The sequence below is a fragment of the Hemiscyllium ocellatum genome, chromosome 9, assembly GCF_020745735.1.
Source record: "Hemiscyllium ocellatum isolate sHemOce1 chromosome 9, sHemOce1.pat.X.cur, whole genome shotgun sequence".
Lineage (NCBI taxonomy): Eukaryota > Metazoa > Chordata > Chondrichthyes > Orectolobiformes > Hemiscylliidae > Hemiscyllium > Hemiscyllium ocellatum.
In genome coordinates, this window is record NC_083409.1 from 71,476,246 (window position 1) to 71,496,621 (window position 20,376).

General features: G+C 41.1%; 1 protein-coding gene across 2 annotated transcripts in view; it reads right to left on the reverse strand.

Annotated features, from left to right (window-relative positions):
* The window catches only part of faf1 (Fas (TNFRSF6) associated factor 1), a 389,085-nt gene that overhangs the window by 26,906 nt on the left and 341,803 nt on the right, over positions 1-20,376 (reverse strand). For both annotated transcript variants that reach the window (XM_060829823.1, XM_060829824.1), the window contains one exon: positions 5,982-6,197. In XM_060829823.1, coding sequence (XP_060685806.1) covers positions 5,982-6,197 — 216 coding nt within the window. The remainder of the gene's footprint in view (positions 1-5,981; positions 6,198-20,376) is intronic.

A 20,376-nucleotide genomic window follows, 5' to 3' on the forward strand; every position in this document is an offset into this window, starting at 1 on the left:
AAGTGGTTGTTCTACCGATTTCTATGAAAATCTGAGCAACCTAATCTCAGAAATGTAGCTAATTCTGCTGACAATCAGATAACTATAAACTTATTAGTTAAGTACCGGTCTCCAAACAATAAATTTATTTTACACTAAACATTTCTTAAATCTACGACATTTATAAAAAAGTGGATTTTTGATGGGACAAATGCTTAAATCAATTCAATTATCAAAAGTATTTATTGCTCTCAAGTTTCAGATGGTTTCACTACTGAAATAACAAAGTCAGAGACGGTTCACATAGCAAGTCTTAACATTGTTCTACCAGGTAAATCTATTTTATCAAGGATCAAGATTCAAATTAAATGCATCTACTTTTCACTCATAAGACTTTGTGTAGCATATACTATTCAGAAATGCCCTCCTTTTGACTAGCAATAGAAATTATGTCCAACATTTGTGTTCCAATTGATTTTCAAATCATTTATACTCTGCATTGTTCAACTGATATAGCACTCAATTCTGCTATTCCACCACACCGAATCATAGCAAACATTTCAACAAATTCATATGATCTGCAACTCTTTTCATAATGAAGGAGCGAGCTAATATTATTCCTTTAAAATTAACATTAACACTATTTTCTACTTTATCTGAAGCCTTTTGTTCTTCAAGGAGTAAAGTATAGAAATACAAAATGAATCAACCTAGCACTCTCTTTATGTTAGTGCTGCTGTTTGAAAAGTCAAAGTACTAGATTCACTACTGGATTGGTTCAAAAAGCAAACATGTACAAAACTGAAAATCTATAATTTAATAATAGAAGTGCATTCAAAATATGCATGCACAATGCTAAAGTAATTTCCACTTCAGAAAAAAAATACTGGACAGTATAATTGCATTCTCCATCTGTTCTAAAATTAATATTGCACTGGCAGTGATAATATAGAGATTATTAATGAAGGCAGAAGAAGGGGAAGTGACTCCATGAATACTTAAGCAATTTTATTCAAGTCAGAAATGTGCAGGTCTAGGTGGAGGCCATGTGATATAAATAAAAAAATTCAGATAAAGTTAATAAAATCTGAATTGGAAAGTAGATATGTCAAGCAGGAGCATAATAGAATTGGAATGAATGGGCTTTTGTTTGATATGAACAATCAAACAATCTGGGGACTGTGATGACTATTGGATCATCATTCTTGCAATGCTTGTCATCATATAACGTTTGTGTTTGTCACTCTGCAATTAACTTCAATAGATCAACGACTTTATAAACTATGTCCTGCAATATGTTAAGATGTTCTTCTCGATTGTTTCATTTTCTAATTTGTTGATGCCTGCTTAAGCCTTCACATCTGCCTTTTTTTAAGCAAAAAGAAATACCAATGCAGAACATTGGAGAAGATAATGGTTCTGAAGGGATTTGTGTTCATCATACACTGATTCCACCCATTTTATTAATACCACACATAGTCTGTGAATAGATATAAGTAGGCCTACTCTAGCTGTTCGAGGGAACAGATTTATCTGTACCAACCAAGGTCTTAGTAATTATGCTTGAACAAATGCTACCACGCAATAAACTCAACAACGATACCTTATCTGTAGATACAGTACGGTACTGTATCCTCTACCATTAATCACTGGATATGCCAAGACAAAGGAGAATTGTGGGTAGCGAACTACCTCAAACAACCCTTACCCAATACCACGTACTGGTATATGTCTCGAATACCACAAGATCTACCTGGACCTTAGAAAAGCCTTTGACAAGGTTCCACTTGGTAGACTGGTTAGTAAAGTTAGATCACATAGATTCAGGGAGAGCTTCCCAATTGGATACAAAATTGACTTGATGGTAGGAGATAGAGAGTGGTTATGGAGGATTGTTTTTTTGGACTGGAGGCCTGTAACAAGCAGTGTTCTGCAGGAATCAGTGCAGAGTCCACTCTTGTTTGTCATTTATATAAATGATTTGGATGAGAATTTAGGATGCAATGCATAGTAAGTTTGTGGATGACATCAAGAATTGTGGGTAGCGAACTACCTCAAACAACCCTTACCCAATACCACGTACTGGTATATGTCTCGAATACCACAAGATCTACCTGGACCTTAGTAAAGCCTTTGACAAGGTTCCGCTTGGTAGACTGGTTAGTAAAGTTAGATCACATAGATTCAGGGAGAGCTTCCCAATTGGATACAAAATTGACTTGATGGTAGGAGATAGAGAGTGGTTATGGAGGATTGTTTTTTTGGACTGGAGGCCTGTAACAAGCGGTGTTCTGCAGGAATCAGTGCAGAGTCCACTCTTGTTTGTCATTTATATAAATGATTTGGATGAGAATTTAGGATGCAATGCATAGTAAATTTGTGGATGACATCAAAATGGACAGTGAAGAAGATTTTCTAAGATTACAATGGGATCTTGATCAATTAGGCAAATGAGCTGAGGAATGGCAGATGGAGTTTAATCTGGACAAATGCGAGATGTGATAAGATGAATAGGGGAGGGCTTATATAGTTAATGACAGGACCATGGGTAGTGCCGTGAAACAGAGAGACCTGGAGTTCAGGTACATAATTCTTTGAAAGTTGGGTCAGAGGTAACAGGGCATTCCGCATGCTTACCTTCATTGTTCAGACTATTGAATATTGGGGTTGGGACATTGGTGAGGCTTTCGGAGTACTGTGTACATTTCTGACTGCCCTGCTATAGGAAGAATATTATTAAACTGCAGAGGGTTCAGAGAAGATTTACAAGGATGTTGCTAGGACTGGAGGAGATATAAGGAGAGGCTGAATAGGCTGGAACCTTTTCATTGGAGTGGAGGAGATCGAGAGGTGACCTTAAAAGAAATTTATAAAATCAACGAGGGGCATAGATAAAATGAATAGCAAAGGTATTTTCTTTGTAGGGTTAGGGGAGTTCAAAACTACAGAGCATATTTTTAAGGTTAGAGGAAAAGATTTAAAGGGGACCTGAGGGGCAACTCTCAGGTGGCTCGTTATATGCCAGAGAAGTGACTGATGGGGGCACAGGGACAACATTTAAAAGACATTTGGATAGGTACATTAACAGAAACAGTTTAGAAAGATATGGGCTAAATGCAGGCAAATGGGACTAGTTTAGTTTGGGAAATTTGATCAGCGTGGGCATGTTAGATCTGTTTCCATGCTGGATTTAGTACTAGGCAATGAACCTGGCCAAGCATTAGATTTGGAGGTAGGTGAGCACTCTGGCGATAATGACTATAATTCAGTTATGTTTACAATAGCAATGGGCAGGGATAGGTATGTAATGCAGGGAAAGACAATTAAAATGCGATAAGGCAAGATTTAGGATGCATAGGATGGGGAAGGAACTGCAGGGAGTGGACACTCTTGAAATGTGGAGCTTATTCAAGGAACAGCTACTGTGGGTCCTTGATAAGTATTTATCTATCAGACAGGGAGGTAGTTGTTGACAGAGGGTGCCATGGTTTACGAAAGAAGTTGCATCTTATGTCAAGCAGAAGGCGGCAGCTTATGTTAGGATGAGGCGTGAAGGCTCAGTTCGGGGGCTTCAGAGTTGTATGTTAGCCAGAAAAGATCTAAACAGAGGACTAAGAAAAACCAGGAGGGGACATGAGAAGTTATTGGTGGATAGGATCAAGGAAAACCCTAATGCCTTCTACAGGTTTATCAGGAATAAAAGAATGACTAGAGTAAGATTAGGGCCAATCAAAGATGAGTGGAAAGTTGTGTGTGGAATCTGAGGACTTAGGGGAAACAATGAATGAATACTTTTCGTCAGTATTCACATTGGAAAAGGGCAACATGGAGAAACAGGCTACAAGATTAGATGGGATTGAGATTAACAAAGAGGAGGTTTTAGTAGTTTTGGAAGATCTGAAAATAGATAAGACCCTGGGGCCGGATGGAATTTATCCTCGGATTCTCTGAGAAGCCAGGGAAGAGATTGCAGAGCCTTTGGGCTTCGATTTTTATGACATCATTGTCAACTGGAGTAGTGCCAGAAGATTGAAGGATAGCAAATGTTGTTTAAGAAGGGGAGTCGGGAAAACCCTGGTAATTATAGACCAGAGAGCCTTACTTTGGTTGTCAGTAAGGTGCTGGAAAAGGTTATAAGAAATAGGATTTATAATCATCTGGAAAGGAATCATTTGATTAAGGATAGTCAACATGATTTCGTGAAGGGTAGGTCGTGCCTCACAAAACGTATTGAGTTCTTAGCAAAGGTGACAAAACAGGTGGATGAAGGTTAGGCGGTTGATGTAGTATATATGGACTTTAGTAAGGCAATTGATAAGGTTTCCACAGTAGGATATTGCACAAAATATGGAGTTTCGGGTTTGAAGGTGATACGGCAATTTAGATCAGAAATTGGCTCGCTGAAAGGAGACAGAGGGTGGCGGTTGATGGGAAATGTTCATCCTGGAGCTTAGTTACCAGTGGCGTGCCCCAAGGATCTCTTTTGTGGCCACTGCTGTTTGTCATTTTTATAAATGATCTGGAGGTGGGCATGGAAAGATGGGTTAGTAAATTTACAGACGACAGCAAGGTAGGCAGAGTTGTGGATAGTGCCAAAGGATGCTGTGGGTTACAGAGGGACAGAGATAAGATGCAGAGCTAGGCTGAGAAGTGGCAAATGGCGCTTAATGTGAAAAAGTATGAGGTAGTTCACTTTGGAAGAAGTAACAGGAATGCAGAGTACTGGGCTAATGGTAAAAGTCTTGGCAGTGTCCAAGATCTCGAAGTTCAGGTGCATAAATCCCTGAAAGTTGCCACCCAGGTTGACTGGGTTGCCACTGGTAACTAAGCTCCAGGATGAACATTTCCCATCAACCACCACCGTCTTCTTTCAGCGAACCAATTTCTGATCCAAACTGCCGTATCACCTTCAAACCCGAAACTCCGTATTTTGTGCAATAGCCTACCATATGGAACCTTATCAAATGTCTTACTGAAGTCCATATACACCACTTCAACCGCCTAACCATCATCCACCTGTTTTGTCACCTTCTCTAAGAACTCAATATGAAGGCATATGGTGTAATGGCGTTTATTGGTAGAGGGAATTGAGTTTCACAGCCACAAGGTCATGCTTCAGCTGTACAAGACAGTGGTAAGGCCGCACTTGGAGTATTACGTGCAGTGCTGGTTACTGCATTATAGGAAGGATTTGGAAGCTTTGGAAAGAGTTCAGAGAAAATTTACTAGGATGTTGCCTGGTATGAAAGGAAGGTCTTAGAAGGAAAGGCTGAGGGAACTGAGGCTGTTTTCGTTGGAGAGAAGAAGGTTGAGAGGTGACTTAATCGAGATGTATAAGATAATCAGAGGGTCAGGTAGGGTGGACAGTGAGAACCTTTTTCCTCGGACGGTGAAGGCTAACACAAGGGGACATAGCTTTAAATTGGGGGGTGATAGATTTAGGACAGATATCAGGGATAGTCTCTTTACTCAAGAGAGTAGTAGGGGCATGTAATGGCCAGCCTGCAATAGCTATGGACATTTAAACTGACATTGGACATATATATGGATAATAATGGAATGGTATAGGTTAGATGGGCATCAGATTAATTTTGCAAGTCAGTGCAACATTGAGGGCCTAAAGGCCTGTACTGCACTGTAACGATACCACAATTGATACTACAATATATGACACAGAGCTAAATATTAGTTAATGTCCAGAGGAATTTTTAAAGAACTACTTATGAAACCAATGCTGATAAAGGAATTAAAAGGTTAAGCAGGTTTTAATAAATAAGCTGCCGATTGCCTTCTCATTATCTTCAGATTTCAGAAACTACACAAAGTGATCAGTATTTCACACAATGTTATTGTACGGCAGCAAGTAAAAAAAAGAATTAAATAGAATATAATCTGCTTGGAATTAAGATCAAATTATTTGAAAGTATTTAAACTTTCCAAGTTGAATGCACTTACAATATAAACTGTAGCATACTCACAAAAAGATAATATGAAACACTTACATCTCTTCTAGGGAAGGTACTCAGCAGCTTGTATTCATCCCTTGGGAAGCCTTTGGAAGCCACAAAATCAAAGACAACTTGGAGCCTGTTGCTTGCTAGGAAACGCCGTTCAAAGAATTCCCCACGCGGTGTTCTGATGCGTAGCTTGCTGACAAGTTCAATGCTCTCCTCCCTTGGCTCTGGAGGTAATGATTGCTCAAGGGACAATCGAATAGCCTGGACAAATAAAGAAACAAAAACCTGAGCAAATCCTCAGGTCAGCTTTATCCTTCCTATACCTTTTTATTCAGGAAAATTAGTGGTCAAAAGCATTCCCATTTCAATTCTGGGAGACACTGCATTATACCTGCAGACATAGCAATAATACAATTTACTGAAGAGATTTATGTACAGTATGATGTTACGACCAAAGTTGGAAGGATGCACTGATTCCTTTATAATCCCACCCTTCCACTGCTTGCAACAAATTTTAAATTTAACCAGAATGGTGGTATGGTTAATTATATAAGTTTTAGACTGAATCTGATTGGATATTAGAAACAATCCAGCCAGGTTTCTCTTATTAATAGAGAATAACTAGTTGATTACAAAAGAAAACAAATAATGATGCACAAAATATTGACAGAAAAAGGGAGTTTGGTCTGTGTAACGTTAGATATGACTTATACTTGAACATCCTAAATTACTACAAGGCAAATATGGCTAACAAACAAATGATGGTAGATCATCCTACAGAACACATTAAATAGACCAAACAGATCCTTTGGATATCTCAGCAATTCCATCATAATTTAAAGGTCACCAAATCTCATTAAAACTTCACAAGGGATTACAATTCTTCACTTGCAATGAGCTGATCTTGAAACTCCTTCAAAGGCTGTTCCATCATAGAATCCCAACAGTGTGCAAGCAGGTCATTCAACCCGGGTCCACACTGACCCTACAAAGAGCATCCCACCCCACATCTATAACCCTGCATTTCCTACGGCTAATCCACTTAACCTGCACATTCCTGGACTCTACGGATAATTTAGCATTGCCAATCCACCAAATCTGCACGACCTTGGAAAGAGGGAGGAATCTGAGCACCCGAAGGAAATCCACGCAGACATGGTGAGAATGATCAGACTCCACACAGATAGTTGCCCAAAAGTGGAACTGAACCCGGGTGCCCGGCACTGTGAGCTTCCAGTGCTAACCACTGAGCCACCGTGTGACTGCTCACCATGGTCCACCCTTTTTCCTGGGACTATGCTCCCCGGATCCTTGGAAACTGCACTCCAGTCCAAAATCACAGGAACAACTCCAGCTTTTTAAAGTGACTTTCATCAAGCCAATAGCGCCGCAGGATTTGTTTCCTGAGCTCTAATCTGGCTTAAGGAGTCAATGGGATTGACAGGGTAAGCTCTCTGTAGATTTAAATCATTCCTGGCACAAAGGAGTATGATTATGATTATTCAGTGTCAATCCTTCCTTCTATCAGAAGTGATGATTGCACATCAAGCACTATTCAGAACTCCTCAAATAATGAAGCAGCCCATTACAAAGGGTATAAGATTTGGACAACATCCAGGCTTGGACTGGCATGACAGCACCACTGTCAAAGAGCGTGGTGCTGGAAAAGCACAGCCTGTCAGGCAGCATCTGAGGAGCAGGAGAATTGACATTTAGAGTTGAAGCACTTCATCAGGAATGCCATATGCAGAGAACGTAGATTCTCCTGCTCCTCGGATGCTGCCTGACTGGCTGTGCTTTTCCAGCACCACATGCTTCAACTCTGATCTCCAGCATCTGCAGTGCTCACTTTCTCTCCTTGGTAGTACCAATCATGCTACCTGAGTGACAGGCAACGACCATTTCCAGCAAGAGAATCTAGCCCTTGCTTCTGAATAATCAATGACATGGCATTACCAACACTGAAATCCTCACTATCAACATCATAGGTGTTACTACTGACCAGAAACCGAACTGGTTTAGCTATATACTGAGGCTGCAAGAGCAAGTTGGAGGCTAGTAATCTTGCAGTGACCGACTCACCTCCCGAGTCCTCAAAGCCTGTCCACCATCTACAAGTCACAAGGAGTGTGATAACATTATTTGCATGGAAGGCTGCAGCTTTAACAACACTCAAGAAGCTTGACACCATCCAGGTCAAAACTGCCTGCTTGCCTGGTATCAAATCCACAAATGTTCACTCTCTCCACCACTGATGCTCAGTAGCAATAGTGTGTACCATCTGCAAGATGTGCTGCTGAAATTCACCAAGGCTCCTGAGACAGCATGTTCAAACCCCAGCTCACTATCTTCTAGAAGGGTAAGGGCAGCAGATACATGGCAACATCATGGCACACTTCCCTCCAAGCTACTCACTATCCTGACTTGAAAATATTCAGCATTGCTGGATCAAAATCCTGAACTCCCTTCCTACATTGTGGGTCTTCCTATAGCAAATGAATTAAAGAAGTTCAAGCTGCAGCTCACCACCAATGTTTCAAGGACGATCAACTAGGGATGGGCAACAAATAGTGGACCAGCTAGAAATGTTCATATCCCAAAAATAAGTAAAATTAAAAGGTTGCACTACTGCTTCTGTACTTTCAACATTCAATCTCTGCTGCAGCAAATTATTAGTGACATACAATTTCTTCTGAGGTCTTCACTGCTCTTAGGACTTATCTAAGCCCTCACTATTCAGTGGGCGGCACGGTGGCACAGTGGTTAGCACTGCTGCCTCACAGCGTCTGAGACCCGGGTTCAATTCCCGACTCAGGCGACTGCATGTGTGGAGTTTGCACGTTCTCCCCGTGTCTGCGTGGGTTTCCTCTGGGTGCTCCGGTTTCCTCCCACAATCCAAAGATGTGCGGGTCAGGTAAATTGGCCATGCTAAATTGCCCGTAGTGTTAGGTAAGGGGTAAATGCAGGGGTATGGGTGGGTTGCGCTTCGGCGGGTTGGTGTGGACTTGTTGGGCCGAAGGGCCTGTTTCCACACTGTAAGTAATCTAATCTCTTCAATTGCTCTAGCATTTCTTTCAGTAGACTTTTAAGTAGTTCTGTTGTGTAACTATTAATTGTGTGCAGCTTTGTTACAAGCCCTTCAAAGCCCCTAGGAATTTTCTTCTCTCTCACCACTATCAATATCCCCATCATCCATGTCCCTCTTTCCTCTCTTGCATGTCACTGCATTCTGCTCTTCTCATGCACTTCGTGTTCCCAGAAGGCTTATTGTACCGTTGTCATTATATTAGGTGCAGCCACTTCCTTCAAGCTTTAATGCCTTTAATTCTTGTGCTTGCAAATACATAGAAATACACACAAAACTACATGTACACAATAATTTGCATGTGTTTATGTGCATATAATATGAATATGTACAGAATAAAATGCATATCTACAACTTTTCAACAATATTACTAATGCTATTGACTTTAAAGCACAGAACTTTTAATTGGCAGAAATAAAGCAATTACCTTATCAGGGAATTAAAAACATCAGTAGCTCATTAAGTCCTTTCCTGTTACATATGGTCAATTCCCAATGTTACTATTCTCCAAGGCTTCTCTATACTACGTGAGTTAACAAAGACTGCCTAACAAGAGTACAACTTTATTCATCAAAACAATTAGACTGATAATGTTAATAATACTAGGTAGAACAAATACCAAGCTGAATAAACATTGATTTGGCCACTAGAAAAACAAATAAAGGAAGGTGCTTTATTTCTGCAAAGAATACTACAGCTGTATGGGAAAATTGGAATTCGAACAGAGATTGTGGGCAAATGAGTATCATATATGAGAAGCAACAGTCGGCAAGATTCAAACGTGAAAAAATAAACACCAGACTTACTGCTGGTAACAATGAAAGCTGTTTAAAGTTCTTGCGGGTAAACATCTCACATTACGTTGGGTTTTAACTGGTAAACTCATTGAGCCACAATAAAAATTTAGTCCAAAAGCAATATCGCAGAAAGCATATGGAGGTTCACAATTTAGGGTTCGGTGTCCAATCCAAATTATTTGTCATAGTAATCTAACTTTGTTTAATTGCATGTATATGCTGTGATCAAAAGCCACACGTTCATAACCTAAATCTACCCCTTCTCCAGTTCTGTAACACTAAGGCCAATGTAGCTTTGCCAAAAGGCAAAATACTGCAGGTGCTAGAAATCTGAAACAAACACAGAGAATGCTTGAGGAACATGGTAGGGGTGCCAGCATCTGTGGAGAGAGAAAGTGTTAACCTTTTGGGTCTGGAATGACTTCTTCAGAAATGAGGGGTGTTGGAATTTTTTTTATATATATTGACAGAAACTGAGATCCAGTACAAAAGACAAGGGTGTATTGTGCTGACAGCTGAGAAAGAGAAAAAGAAAAAGATGTAAAAATGGGTGTAAGGAATAAAAGTGAGAAAATAGGACTTATGCTTGAAACGTTGACTCTCCTGCTCCTCGGATACTGCCTGATCTGCTGTGCTTTTTCAGCGCCACAATGACTCTTTCAGCTAAGAGCAAAGCAAATATGATACAATCAAGACAAGGTTGTGTGGGGGAACGGTAAAAAAAATTGGAAAACAGACATAATGTGGCTAGTTTCTGAAGTTATTGAATTCAATATTGAGACCTCTTGCCTGTAAACTGCATAAGTGGAAAATGAACTGTTGCTCCTTGAGTTTGCGCTGTGCCTCATTGGAAAGTTGCAGGAGGCCTAGGACAGAATGTTAGCATGAGAACAAGGAGTTTTACTGAAATGGCAATCAACTGAGGGGTCAGGTCATTTCTATAGACAGAGCAGAGTCATTCTGCAAAGCAGTCACCTAGTCTGTATTTATAATGTGAAGGAGACTGCATTGTGAATGGAGTAGACTAGATTGAAAGTGAAACAATGTTTCACTTGGAAGATGAGTTTGGTGCTTTGCTCAGTGAGGAGGGAGGTGATGATTTGGAAAGCATTACACCTTCTGCGACTGCAAGTAAAAGTGCCATGCAGGAGTAAGGAAGTTTCCATGCAGATGGAGGAATGGACCAGCTATCACAGTGAGAACAGTCTTTGTGGAATGCTGTCAATGGAGGACAGGAGAAGATACGTTTGTCGTGGCATCCTGCTGAAGTTGGCAGAAATGACACAGATGATCCTTTGAATACGGATACGAGTGGGAGGAAAATAAGGACAAGGGAACCCTCTCCTTGCTCTGAGAATGAAGGGAAAGAGAGAATGCAGATGTATGAGAAATGGACATGGCTGAGGGCCATGACAACCACAATTTACTGTTGGAGTTCTCTGTTGAGAAAAAAGGTGGTGTCAGATGCTGCATTGTGGAAGGTGGCATAATCAGAATGGATGCGAAGGAGACAAAGAAACTAAAAGGATGGAATGAAGCCTTGCAAGAAGTAGGGTGTAAGGATGTGTAGTTGAGATAACTGTGGGTGTTGTTGGGCTCACAAACGCAGTCTAGATGACTGCTTTGCGGAATGCCACTGTGAACTTTTTTGTAATGAGCCTCTGTTTCTATAAAAAGTATTGAAAACAAAATTTCCAAACCTTTTAGTTCTGAAGAGGCATGTCACATTAGGCTCAAAACATTAACTCTGTTTCCCTATCCACAGATGCTGTCAGATCTGTTGAGTTTCTGCAGCATTCTCTATGCTTGCTTGTGGTTTTGTCTTCATAGTTTATGAAGATCAGTTAACTCAGTAGATATATGACTAAAGTTTGTGAGAAGATTTGTAGCTCGGATGCTCGTTGTTGTGGTTCTGTTCGCCGAGCTGGGAGTTTTTCTGGCAAACGTTTCGTCCCCTTTCTAGGTGACATCTTCAGTGCTTGGGAGCCTCTTGTGAAGCGCTTCTGTGCTGATTCTTCCGGCATTTATTCTGGTTTGAATCTGCCGCTTCCGGTTGTCAGTAGCTGTCCGCTGCAGTGGCCGGTGTATAGGGTCTAGGTCGATGTGTCTGTTGATCGAATTTGTGGATGAGTGCCATGCTTCTTGGAATTTCCTGGCTGTTCTCTGTTTGGCCTGTCCTATAATAGTGGTGTTGTCCCAATCGAATTCATGTTGTTTGTAATCTGAGTGTATGGCTACTGGGGATAGCTGGTCGTGTCGTTTTGTGGCCAGTTGGTGTTCATGGATGCGGGTTGTTAGCTGTCTTCCTGTTTGTCCTATGTAGTGTTTTGTGCAGTCCTTGCATGGGATTTTGTAAACTACGTTGGTTTTGCTCATGCTGGGTATCGGGTCCTTTGTCCTGGTGAGTTGTTGTCTGAGCGTGGCTGTTGGTTTGTGTGCTGTTATGAGTCCTAGTGGTTGCAGCAGGCTGGCTGTCAGTTCAGAAATGCTCCTGATGTATGGGAGTGTGGCCAGTCCTTTGGGTTGTGGAATGTCCTCATTTCGTTGTCTTTCCCTGAAACATCTGTTGATGAAATTGCGCGGGTATCCGTTTTTGTTGAATACCTTGTATAGGTGTTCTTCTTCCTCTTTTTGTAGTTCAGATGTGCTGCAGTGTGTTGTGGCCCTTTTGAATAATGTCCAGATGCAACTTTGTTTATGTGTGTTGGGATGGTTGCTTTCATAGTTCAGGACTTGGTCTGTGTGTGTGGCTTTTCTGTATATAAGCTATCCATGACTACCTGGTCAGGTCCACGCCCCCCTACAACCCACCCTCCCATCCTGGCACCTTCCTCCCTCACCTCTATCCAAGGCTCTAAAGGAGCCTTCCATATCTATCAAAGTTTTACCTGCACATCCACTAATATCATTTATTGTATCCGTTGCTCCCGATGTGGTCTCCTCTACATTGGGGTGACTGGACGCCTCCTAGCAGAGCGCTTTAGGGAACATCTCCAGGACACCCGCACCAATCAACCACACCACCCCGTGGCCCAACATTTCAACTCCCCCTCCCACTCTGCCGAGGACATGGAGGTCCTGGCCCTCCTTCACCACCGCTCTCTCACCACAAGATGCCTGGAGGAAAAACGCCTCATCTTCCACCTCTGAACACTTCAACCCCAGGGCATCAATGTGGAGTTCAACAGTTTCCTCATTTCCCTTTCCCCCACCTCACCCTAGTTCCAAATGTCCAGCTCAGCACTGTCCCCATAACTTATCTGGACTTGTCCGACCTGCCTATCTTCTTTTCCACCTACCCACTTCACCCTCTCCTCCCTGACCTATCACCTTCATCCCTTCCCCCACTCACCTATTGTACTCTATGCTACTTTCTCCCCACCCCCACCTCCAGGAAACAGGTACATCCCTTCGGTAATTTCAGATTTATTTGGTGGTTAGCGACAGGAAAGATGTGCAGTAACTACTAATGAGGCAGTAATAGGTATTCAGGAGGGAGAAGTCAAGAAGCCTAAGTACCTGCACATGCTCAACAGATATAAGGTCTTGTAGCCGATGTGGACAAGAGCTTGAATTTAAGGATGGATGAACAAACTGACCACAACAGTGTGGTACAAGGGATATTCAAGTGAGTGAAGGGAACTTAATACCATTAGAGCAAAGGAAAGTTAAGGGGATGGATAATGTTGGCTGAAGCTGAGATGGAGAGTTCTAAAGTCTCTGTCACCTGCTTGTTAGCCGAGTTAAGAACATCTGTTCAGAGCTGAAGAGGATTTTGGAGATGGAGGGGAAGAATTCAGTTGTTGACATCCACATGGGATCAAATGTTGCAGAGCTAAGCAAAAGGTTTTGCTAAGGGTTATGAGCAGCTAGCAACTAAATTAAAATGCAGAGGCACAAAGGTAATAATATCTGAATTACTACCCAAACCATTTAGAAATTGCCAAATCAGAAATAAAATCTGAGAACTGAATGTGTGCTCAAAGATAGCATCAGTTTGGGTAGAGATAAGAAATAAAAAGGGAAAGTAGCCACTGGTCAGAGTAGATTAGAGGCTGCTAACTATAACTGCATTGTAGGCCAGAGTACAAATAAAAAAATAACAGGGGCTTGTGAGTGATTTTAATTTTCATTCAGATTGCACAAATCAAATTGGTAGAGCAGTGGATGGGCATTCTGTGCCAGGCAACTCATCTCCTGACTCCCCAAAGCTTGTCCACTATCTGCTGTCAATGTTTTAAAATCCTGGAGCTCCCTCCTTGCAGGTCTGTGGGTATCACATTGTCTGCAGTAGGCAAAAAAGGCAGTTAACCACCTTGTTCTCTAGAGCAGATGGAATGGGCAATAAATACTGGTCTTTTCGGAGGCACTCAATCTGCAATAGCGCATACTTTAAAAAAAAGGATGCCCCAAGAACAATGGCATTCATAGTCATGACCTATACTTGCACACTGTCCTAAAAATAGATTTAATTTGAGAGATCATTTTGGAAGTAGTGATGCATATAAATATCATAATTAAGAAGGGTTCAACTAGTCTGTTGAGTTTTGAATTACTTATTGGTCAGGTACTATGTTATCAAAATATTTGTTTCCCATTGAAAGTAACTCCTGAACCAAATAATTGATTAAACACAAATGAAATCACCTGTTTGCAATCCTGGGAATGAAGCATTGCTTTATTTCCCACTTCCTAATACAAACCTTAATTTGTCTCCTATTATTAGCCATAATATGTGAAGAGAAGATTATTTTATATTTTGACCTTAGCGGTCATTTCACATTTAATCACATTTAGAGTATTTATTTCAAACAATATCAAACCTCAAATTCTGTAGATGCTTTTTGCGTGAATTTTAAGTAATTTTCTACATGGTGACCTTAAACAGTACAGTTACCATATTTTGCCACTAACTTGTCAAAGTGCAATATTTCATTTATGTTGAAAATTGTGAATAGTATGTTGGATTGCCACATGACCAACAGCCAAGACAACTCTAAGCAGCACCATATTAGAGTGGGATTTGTGCAAATATTGCTCTGTAACTACAAGTTAGCATTGTTAGTTCGGTAAATCTGTTCGAGACTTCCATGTAAAATGAACTCATGCTACTTCCCAATAGAGTATGGGAATCAATAATGCTGTGTAAGAAACACAGCGCAAGAACATGCTATAGTGGTTTTTCCGTTAAATGAAAGCAGCAATGCAAATTTGAAAATCACAGGATAAGGCCTCAGACAAGATTTCTAGTAGTACAGAAGTTACATTTCTGCTGGGACAGCAGAAAGAAAAAGCAGACTAAATGGTTTTGGCTGAACATTGAGCACTTGATTTGTAAGATGGCTAGATTGGTAGTCTGTGCCAGTGACAGGTCAATTCAAAATTGGCTGTAGAACTGCAGGGCCGATGAGACAACTTTGAGCGCCATCCTATTAAAAAAAGAAAATAACGCATGCAAAACAGGCTGATCTGCAGTCAAAAACATCTCTGCAGAAATTAAAAGAAGCTTCATTGCTGAATCTCCACAAGAAGCAGCCTTGTCGTATGGCTACTAAACATTCCCATACACATCCATAATATTTGCAAAAGACTAGGAACATCAGGGAGATTACTTACCAAATTCCCTGGAAGATCACAAATATCCTCTCTAAATGGATACATTGGGATGACAATAAAGACAGCAACTAAAAATTCTAATTGAACATAGTCAACACCTCAGGTCTGTGGAAAAAGTTATAGTGTCATAGAAATGTACATCATGAAAACAGACCCTTCGGTCCAACCTGTCCATGCTGACCAGATATCCTAGTCCAATCTAGTCCCACCTGCCAGCACCCGGCCCATATTCATACCCAAACCCTTCCTATTCATATACCCATCCAAATGCCTTTTAAATATTGCAACTGTGGTGCAACTCCACCACATCTTCTGGCAGCTCATTCCATACATGTACCATCCTTTTTGTGAAAAAGTTGTCCCTTAGGTCTCTTTTATATCTTTCCCCTCTCACCCTAAACCTATGCCCTCTGGTTCTGGACTCCCCAACCCCAGGAACAGACTTTGTCTATTTATCCTATCCATGCCCCTCAATTTTGTAAGCCTCGACAAGGTCAACCTCAGCCTCTGACGCTCCAGGGAAAACAGTCCCAGCCTGTTCAGCCTCTCCCTATAGCTCAAATCCTCCAACCCTGGCAACATCCTTGTAAATCTTTTCTGAACCCTTTCAAGTTTCACAACATCTTTCCGAAAGCAAGGAAACCAGAATTGCAAGGAGTATTCCAACAGTGGCCTAACCAATGTCCTGTACAGGCACAACATGACTTCGCAACTCCTGTACTCAATACTCTGACCAATAAACGAAAGCATACCAAATGTCTTCTTCACTATACTACTTACAAGGAGCTATGAACCTGCACTCCATGGTCTCTTTGTTCAGTAACACTCCCTAGGACCTTACCATTAAGTGTATAATCCTACTAAGATTTGCTTTCCCAAAATGCAGCACCTCGCATTTATCTAAATTAAACTCCATCTGCCACCTCTCAGCCCATAGGCCCATCTGGTCCAGATCCTGTTTTAATCTGAGGTAACCCTCTTCGCTGTCCACTACACCTCCAATTTTGGTGTCATCTGCAAACTTACTAACTTTGCCTCTTATGCTCACATCCAAATCATTTATATAAATGACAAAAAGTAGAGGACCTAGCACCGATCCTTGTGGCACTCCACTGGTCACAGGCCTCCAGTCTGAAAAACAACCATTCAACCACCACCACCCTCTGTCTTCTACCTTTGAGCCAGTTCTGTATCCAAATGGCTAGTTCTCCCTGTATTCCGTGAGATCTAACCTTGCTAACTAGTCTCCCATGGGAAACTTTGTCAAACACCTAACTGAAGTCCATATAGATCACATCTATGCTCTGCCCTCATCAATCCTCTTTGTTACTTCTTCAAAAAACTCAATCAAGTTTGTGTGACACAATTCCCCATGCACAAAACCATGATGACTATCCCTAATCAGTCCTTGCCTTTCGTAATACACGTACATCCTGTCCTTTAGGATTCCCTCCAACAACTTGCCCAGCACCAGCATCAAGCTCACTGATCTATAGTTCCCTGGTAAATTTGATTTGAGGGATTCAGAGACCCAAAAGGGAACAAATTACTCGACAATATGACAGTATCAATGGAAGATGTATTTAAAGCTGATTTGATTAATTTAAGTCAGCACAAAGCAATGAACTTCAGGAACAAACAACTGAAGCTCCACAACTTAGTTCAATTGCACAAAGAACACACAAAGATACAGTCGGATAATAAAGGTGTAAAAGGCCATCATGACAACAACCAACACAAATATCTTTGAAGAGACCAATGCACATACAAGTTGAGAACCAAACATAAAAAGTCTAGAATTCCATGAGTTCCAGAAAGATTGTCAAATGACTTATATGTTGTACAGACTCAAACTTAAACCCATAAATTTTACAACTTTGTTGTGTAAATAGTTTTGCAGAGACCTAATGTTTGTGTATTTTCAATCTAATTACATGCATAAGACTGTGTCATTCTATTTTGTGTACTTAAAACTAGGAATTGGAATGAAAAGAGCTGGTTTACAAGACAGTTGTTGAAAGGCTGGCTGCAATTTTGAAAGCAATTAACCTGACACCCATTGCAGGCATTGTGTAAGCAACTGTTTGAACAAGCAGTTATTGCAAGTTGAGTTGCAGATGGATTTTGAGCTGTTGGGGTTGCACTGATGCAACTTTTGCTTGATTGGTTGGTTTATGTACTGTTGACCAGTTGTCAATGACAGAAACTTTACTTCCCAACAAATGTGAGATTGGTTCTCAGGTAACTGAACAGCTTGAAGGTGAGAACAAGTTACTGATAAAGAGAAGTGTTCAGTTCTTGCCCAAATCAAGTAAAGTCCCTGTTCTCTGCAGTCAAAACTCACTGTAAACCTTAAGAAAATCAGCTCATCTTCCCCGCAGCAGTCATTGTATGCTGTGACTTTTAACTGATAGGTAGAGGCTTTTGTTAAAGAAACCACCCACCTCCTGTCTCTCACCAACTAGTGGAAGCAACTGCAGAAAGATTACATAAGCAACCGCTGGCCAGCAGAAGAGTTGTAAAAATCAATTCATCAACATTACTGAGGAACAAACTATTTATTGGTGTGTAAGGGGGAGTTTATAAGGGGATTAGTGTTTCAATTAGTTGTGTTATCTGCTAACAGTTTACCTATAGCTAAAGTCTAATGACTTGGAATAAATAGTGATTCTGATTCAATATAGAACTCTGTCTGTAATTTATAAATTCTGCAGCTTTTATGACAACTCCAGGAATAGCATAGAGTCCTACAGCACGGAGACAGGCCCTTTGGCCCAAACTGGTCAGTGCCAACCAATGTCCACCCAAGCTAACCCCATTTCCCTGCACTCAGCCCATATCCTTCTAATCATCTCCTATCCATGTATTTGTCCAAATGGCTTTTATATGTTGTTAATGCACCTGCTTCAACCACTTCCGCTGGCAACTCACTCCAAATACGTATCACCCTCTGTGTAAAAAGGTGCCCCTCAGGTCCTCTTTTATGCTTTCCCCTCTAATCTCGATTCCCCAACCCTGGGAAAAAGACTGAGTGTGTTCACCCTATCCATGTCTCTCATGATGTTATACACCTCTGAAAGGTCCTCTCTCAGTCTCCTACGCTCTGAAGAAAAACGTCCTAGCTTGTCAACCTCTCCCTAGACCACTGAGTCCAGGCAACAACCTTGTAAATTTCTTCTGCACTCTTTTCAGTTTAATAACAAGCTTCCTATATATAACAAGGTGACTAAAACTGAACACAATACTCCAAGTGGGCCTCACCAATGTCTTGTATAACTGCAACATAACTTCCCAACTTCTCCACTCAACGCCCTGACTAATGAAGGCCAGTGTGCCAAAAGCCTTCTTCACTGCCCTGTCTACCTATGACTCCATTTTCAGAAGACTGTGAACCTGAACTCCAAGATCCCTCTGTTCCACTACATTCCTTAAGGCCGTATCATTCACCATTAAACTCCTACCTTGATTTGACTTTTTAAAATGCAAGACCTCACACTTACCTATAGTAAACTCCATTTGCCACTTCTCGGCCTGCTTCCCCAGCTGATCAAAGTTGAGCTGCAATTTCTAATAGCACTTCACAAGTTCCAGTACACTACCCCAATGAGTTGCATAACCTGTAATTTTATCTTGTAAAGGAAAGGGCTTTGTATTGCTCCTTTAAAAGTTGTGTATGCTAATAAGCCAAGGTCTGGGATAACACACATAGCAAGTAGACATGAGAGTCTCGAGCAACAGCATGCTGGAATAAGGATGTGCACATATATTGCTCTATAACTGCAAGTTATCAGTTTGTTTGTAAGCAAACTTGTTTGATATTTTCAAATAAATTGAATCTAGGCTACTTATCAATCCAATATGATAGTGCTAATTCTGTGTTAAGAATAAAAATATGATAAAGTACCCACTGTTAAGATTATTTCTGTCAAAATGATAACATTAATTTCTCACTGTGATCAATAACATAGGAAATTTGGTGCAGACAATAATCATACAGCTACTTCAACCTTCCACACACCATCCAGAAAAGGCAAAGCTGCATAAACCCCCTGTCACATTTCATCCCAGGTCATGACAAGTGCTTTATAAATGCAACTGGTCTTACTGTCTAGCATTAGTTAGTAACGATTTCTGCATTCTGGATACCTAGTTACTGCAATGCACAGGAGAGGGTGGAAGAAACCGTTACCACTTCGGGGGGGGGGGGCGGGGGGGCGGGTTCTGGTGCATTTCATTGACACTCTCTTTTTAATCATGAAATATATAGTTAATTTAGTTGGCATTGCAGCTAGGTCCTCCTTGAGAGCCCTTGGAACAGTTAGTACTATTTCTGAGGCGTTTACTTGCTGGGGCCATGGAGGTCCAGAGCCACAATCCATTCTGCATAAGCAGTGAACAGAATGAACAGGCTTCTAACTGGGTGGCACATCTGCTTCAGTCTTCTTTCCAGCAGATGATGACAAAAGCCTGATAGATAGCAGGGCATGTAGCTTTCTCATCACTCTAGCCGATCTGCATCTTGGATAATATCTTCTCTGCAGTGAGAAGACCTGTTGGACCACATGGTCCTGGCTGTAGGTGGACTCTCTCAAGTCTGAACTCCTACAAATTGCTGAGCACAAGCTTCTGGTCACCACACGACAGGAAGAATGTGATTGTACTGGAGGGGGCGTCCAGGAGATTTATCAGGACGTTGCCTAGGATAGAACATTTCAGCCTTGAAAGAGTCTGGATAAGCATAGGTTGATTTCTTTGGAGGAGAGCAAATTGAAGGCGAACTTGATAGAGGTGTATCAGATTATGAAGGACATTGACATGGTGAATAGAAAGCAGCTGTTCCTCTTAGTTGAAGGGTCAATAAAAAGGGTGAATAATTTTAAAGTGAAGAACAGGAGGTCTGGAAGGGATTTGAAGAAAAACGTTTTCACCTATAGGCTTGCAC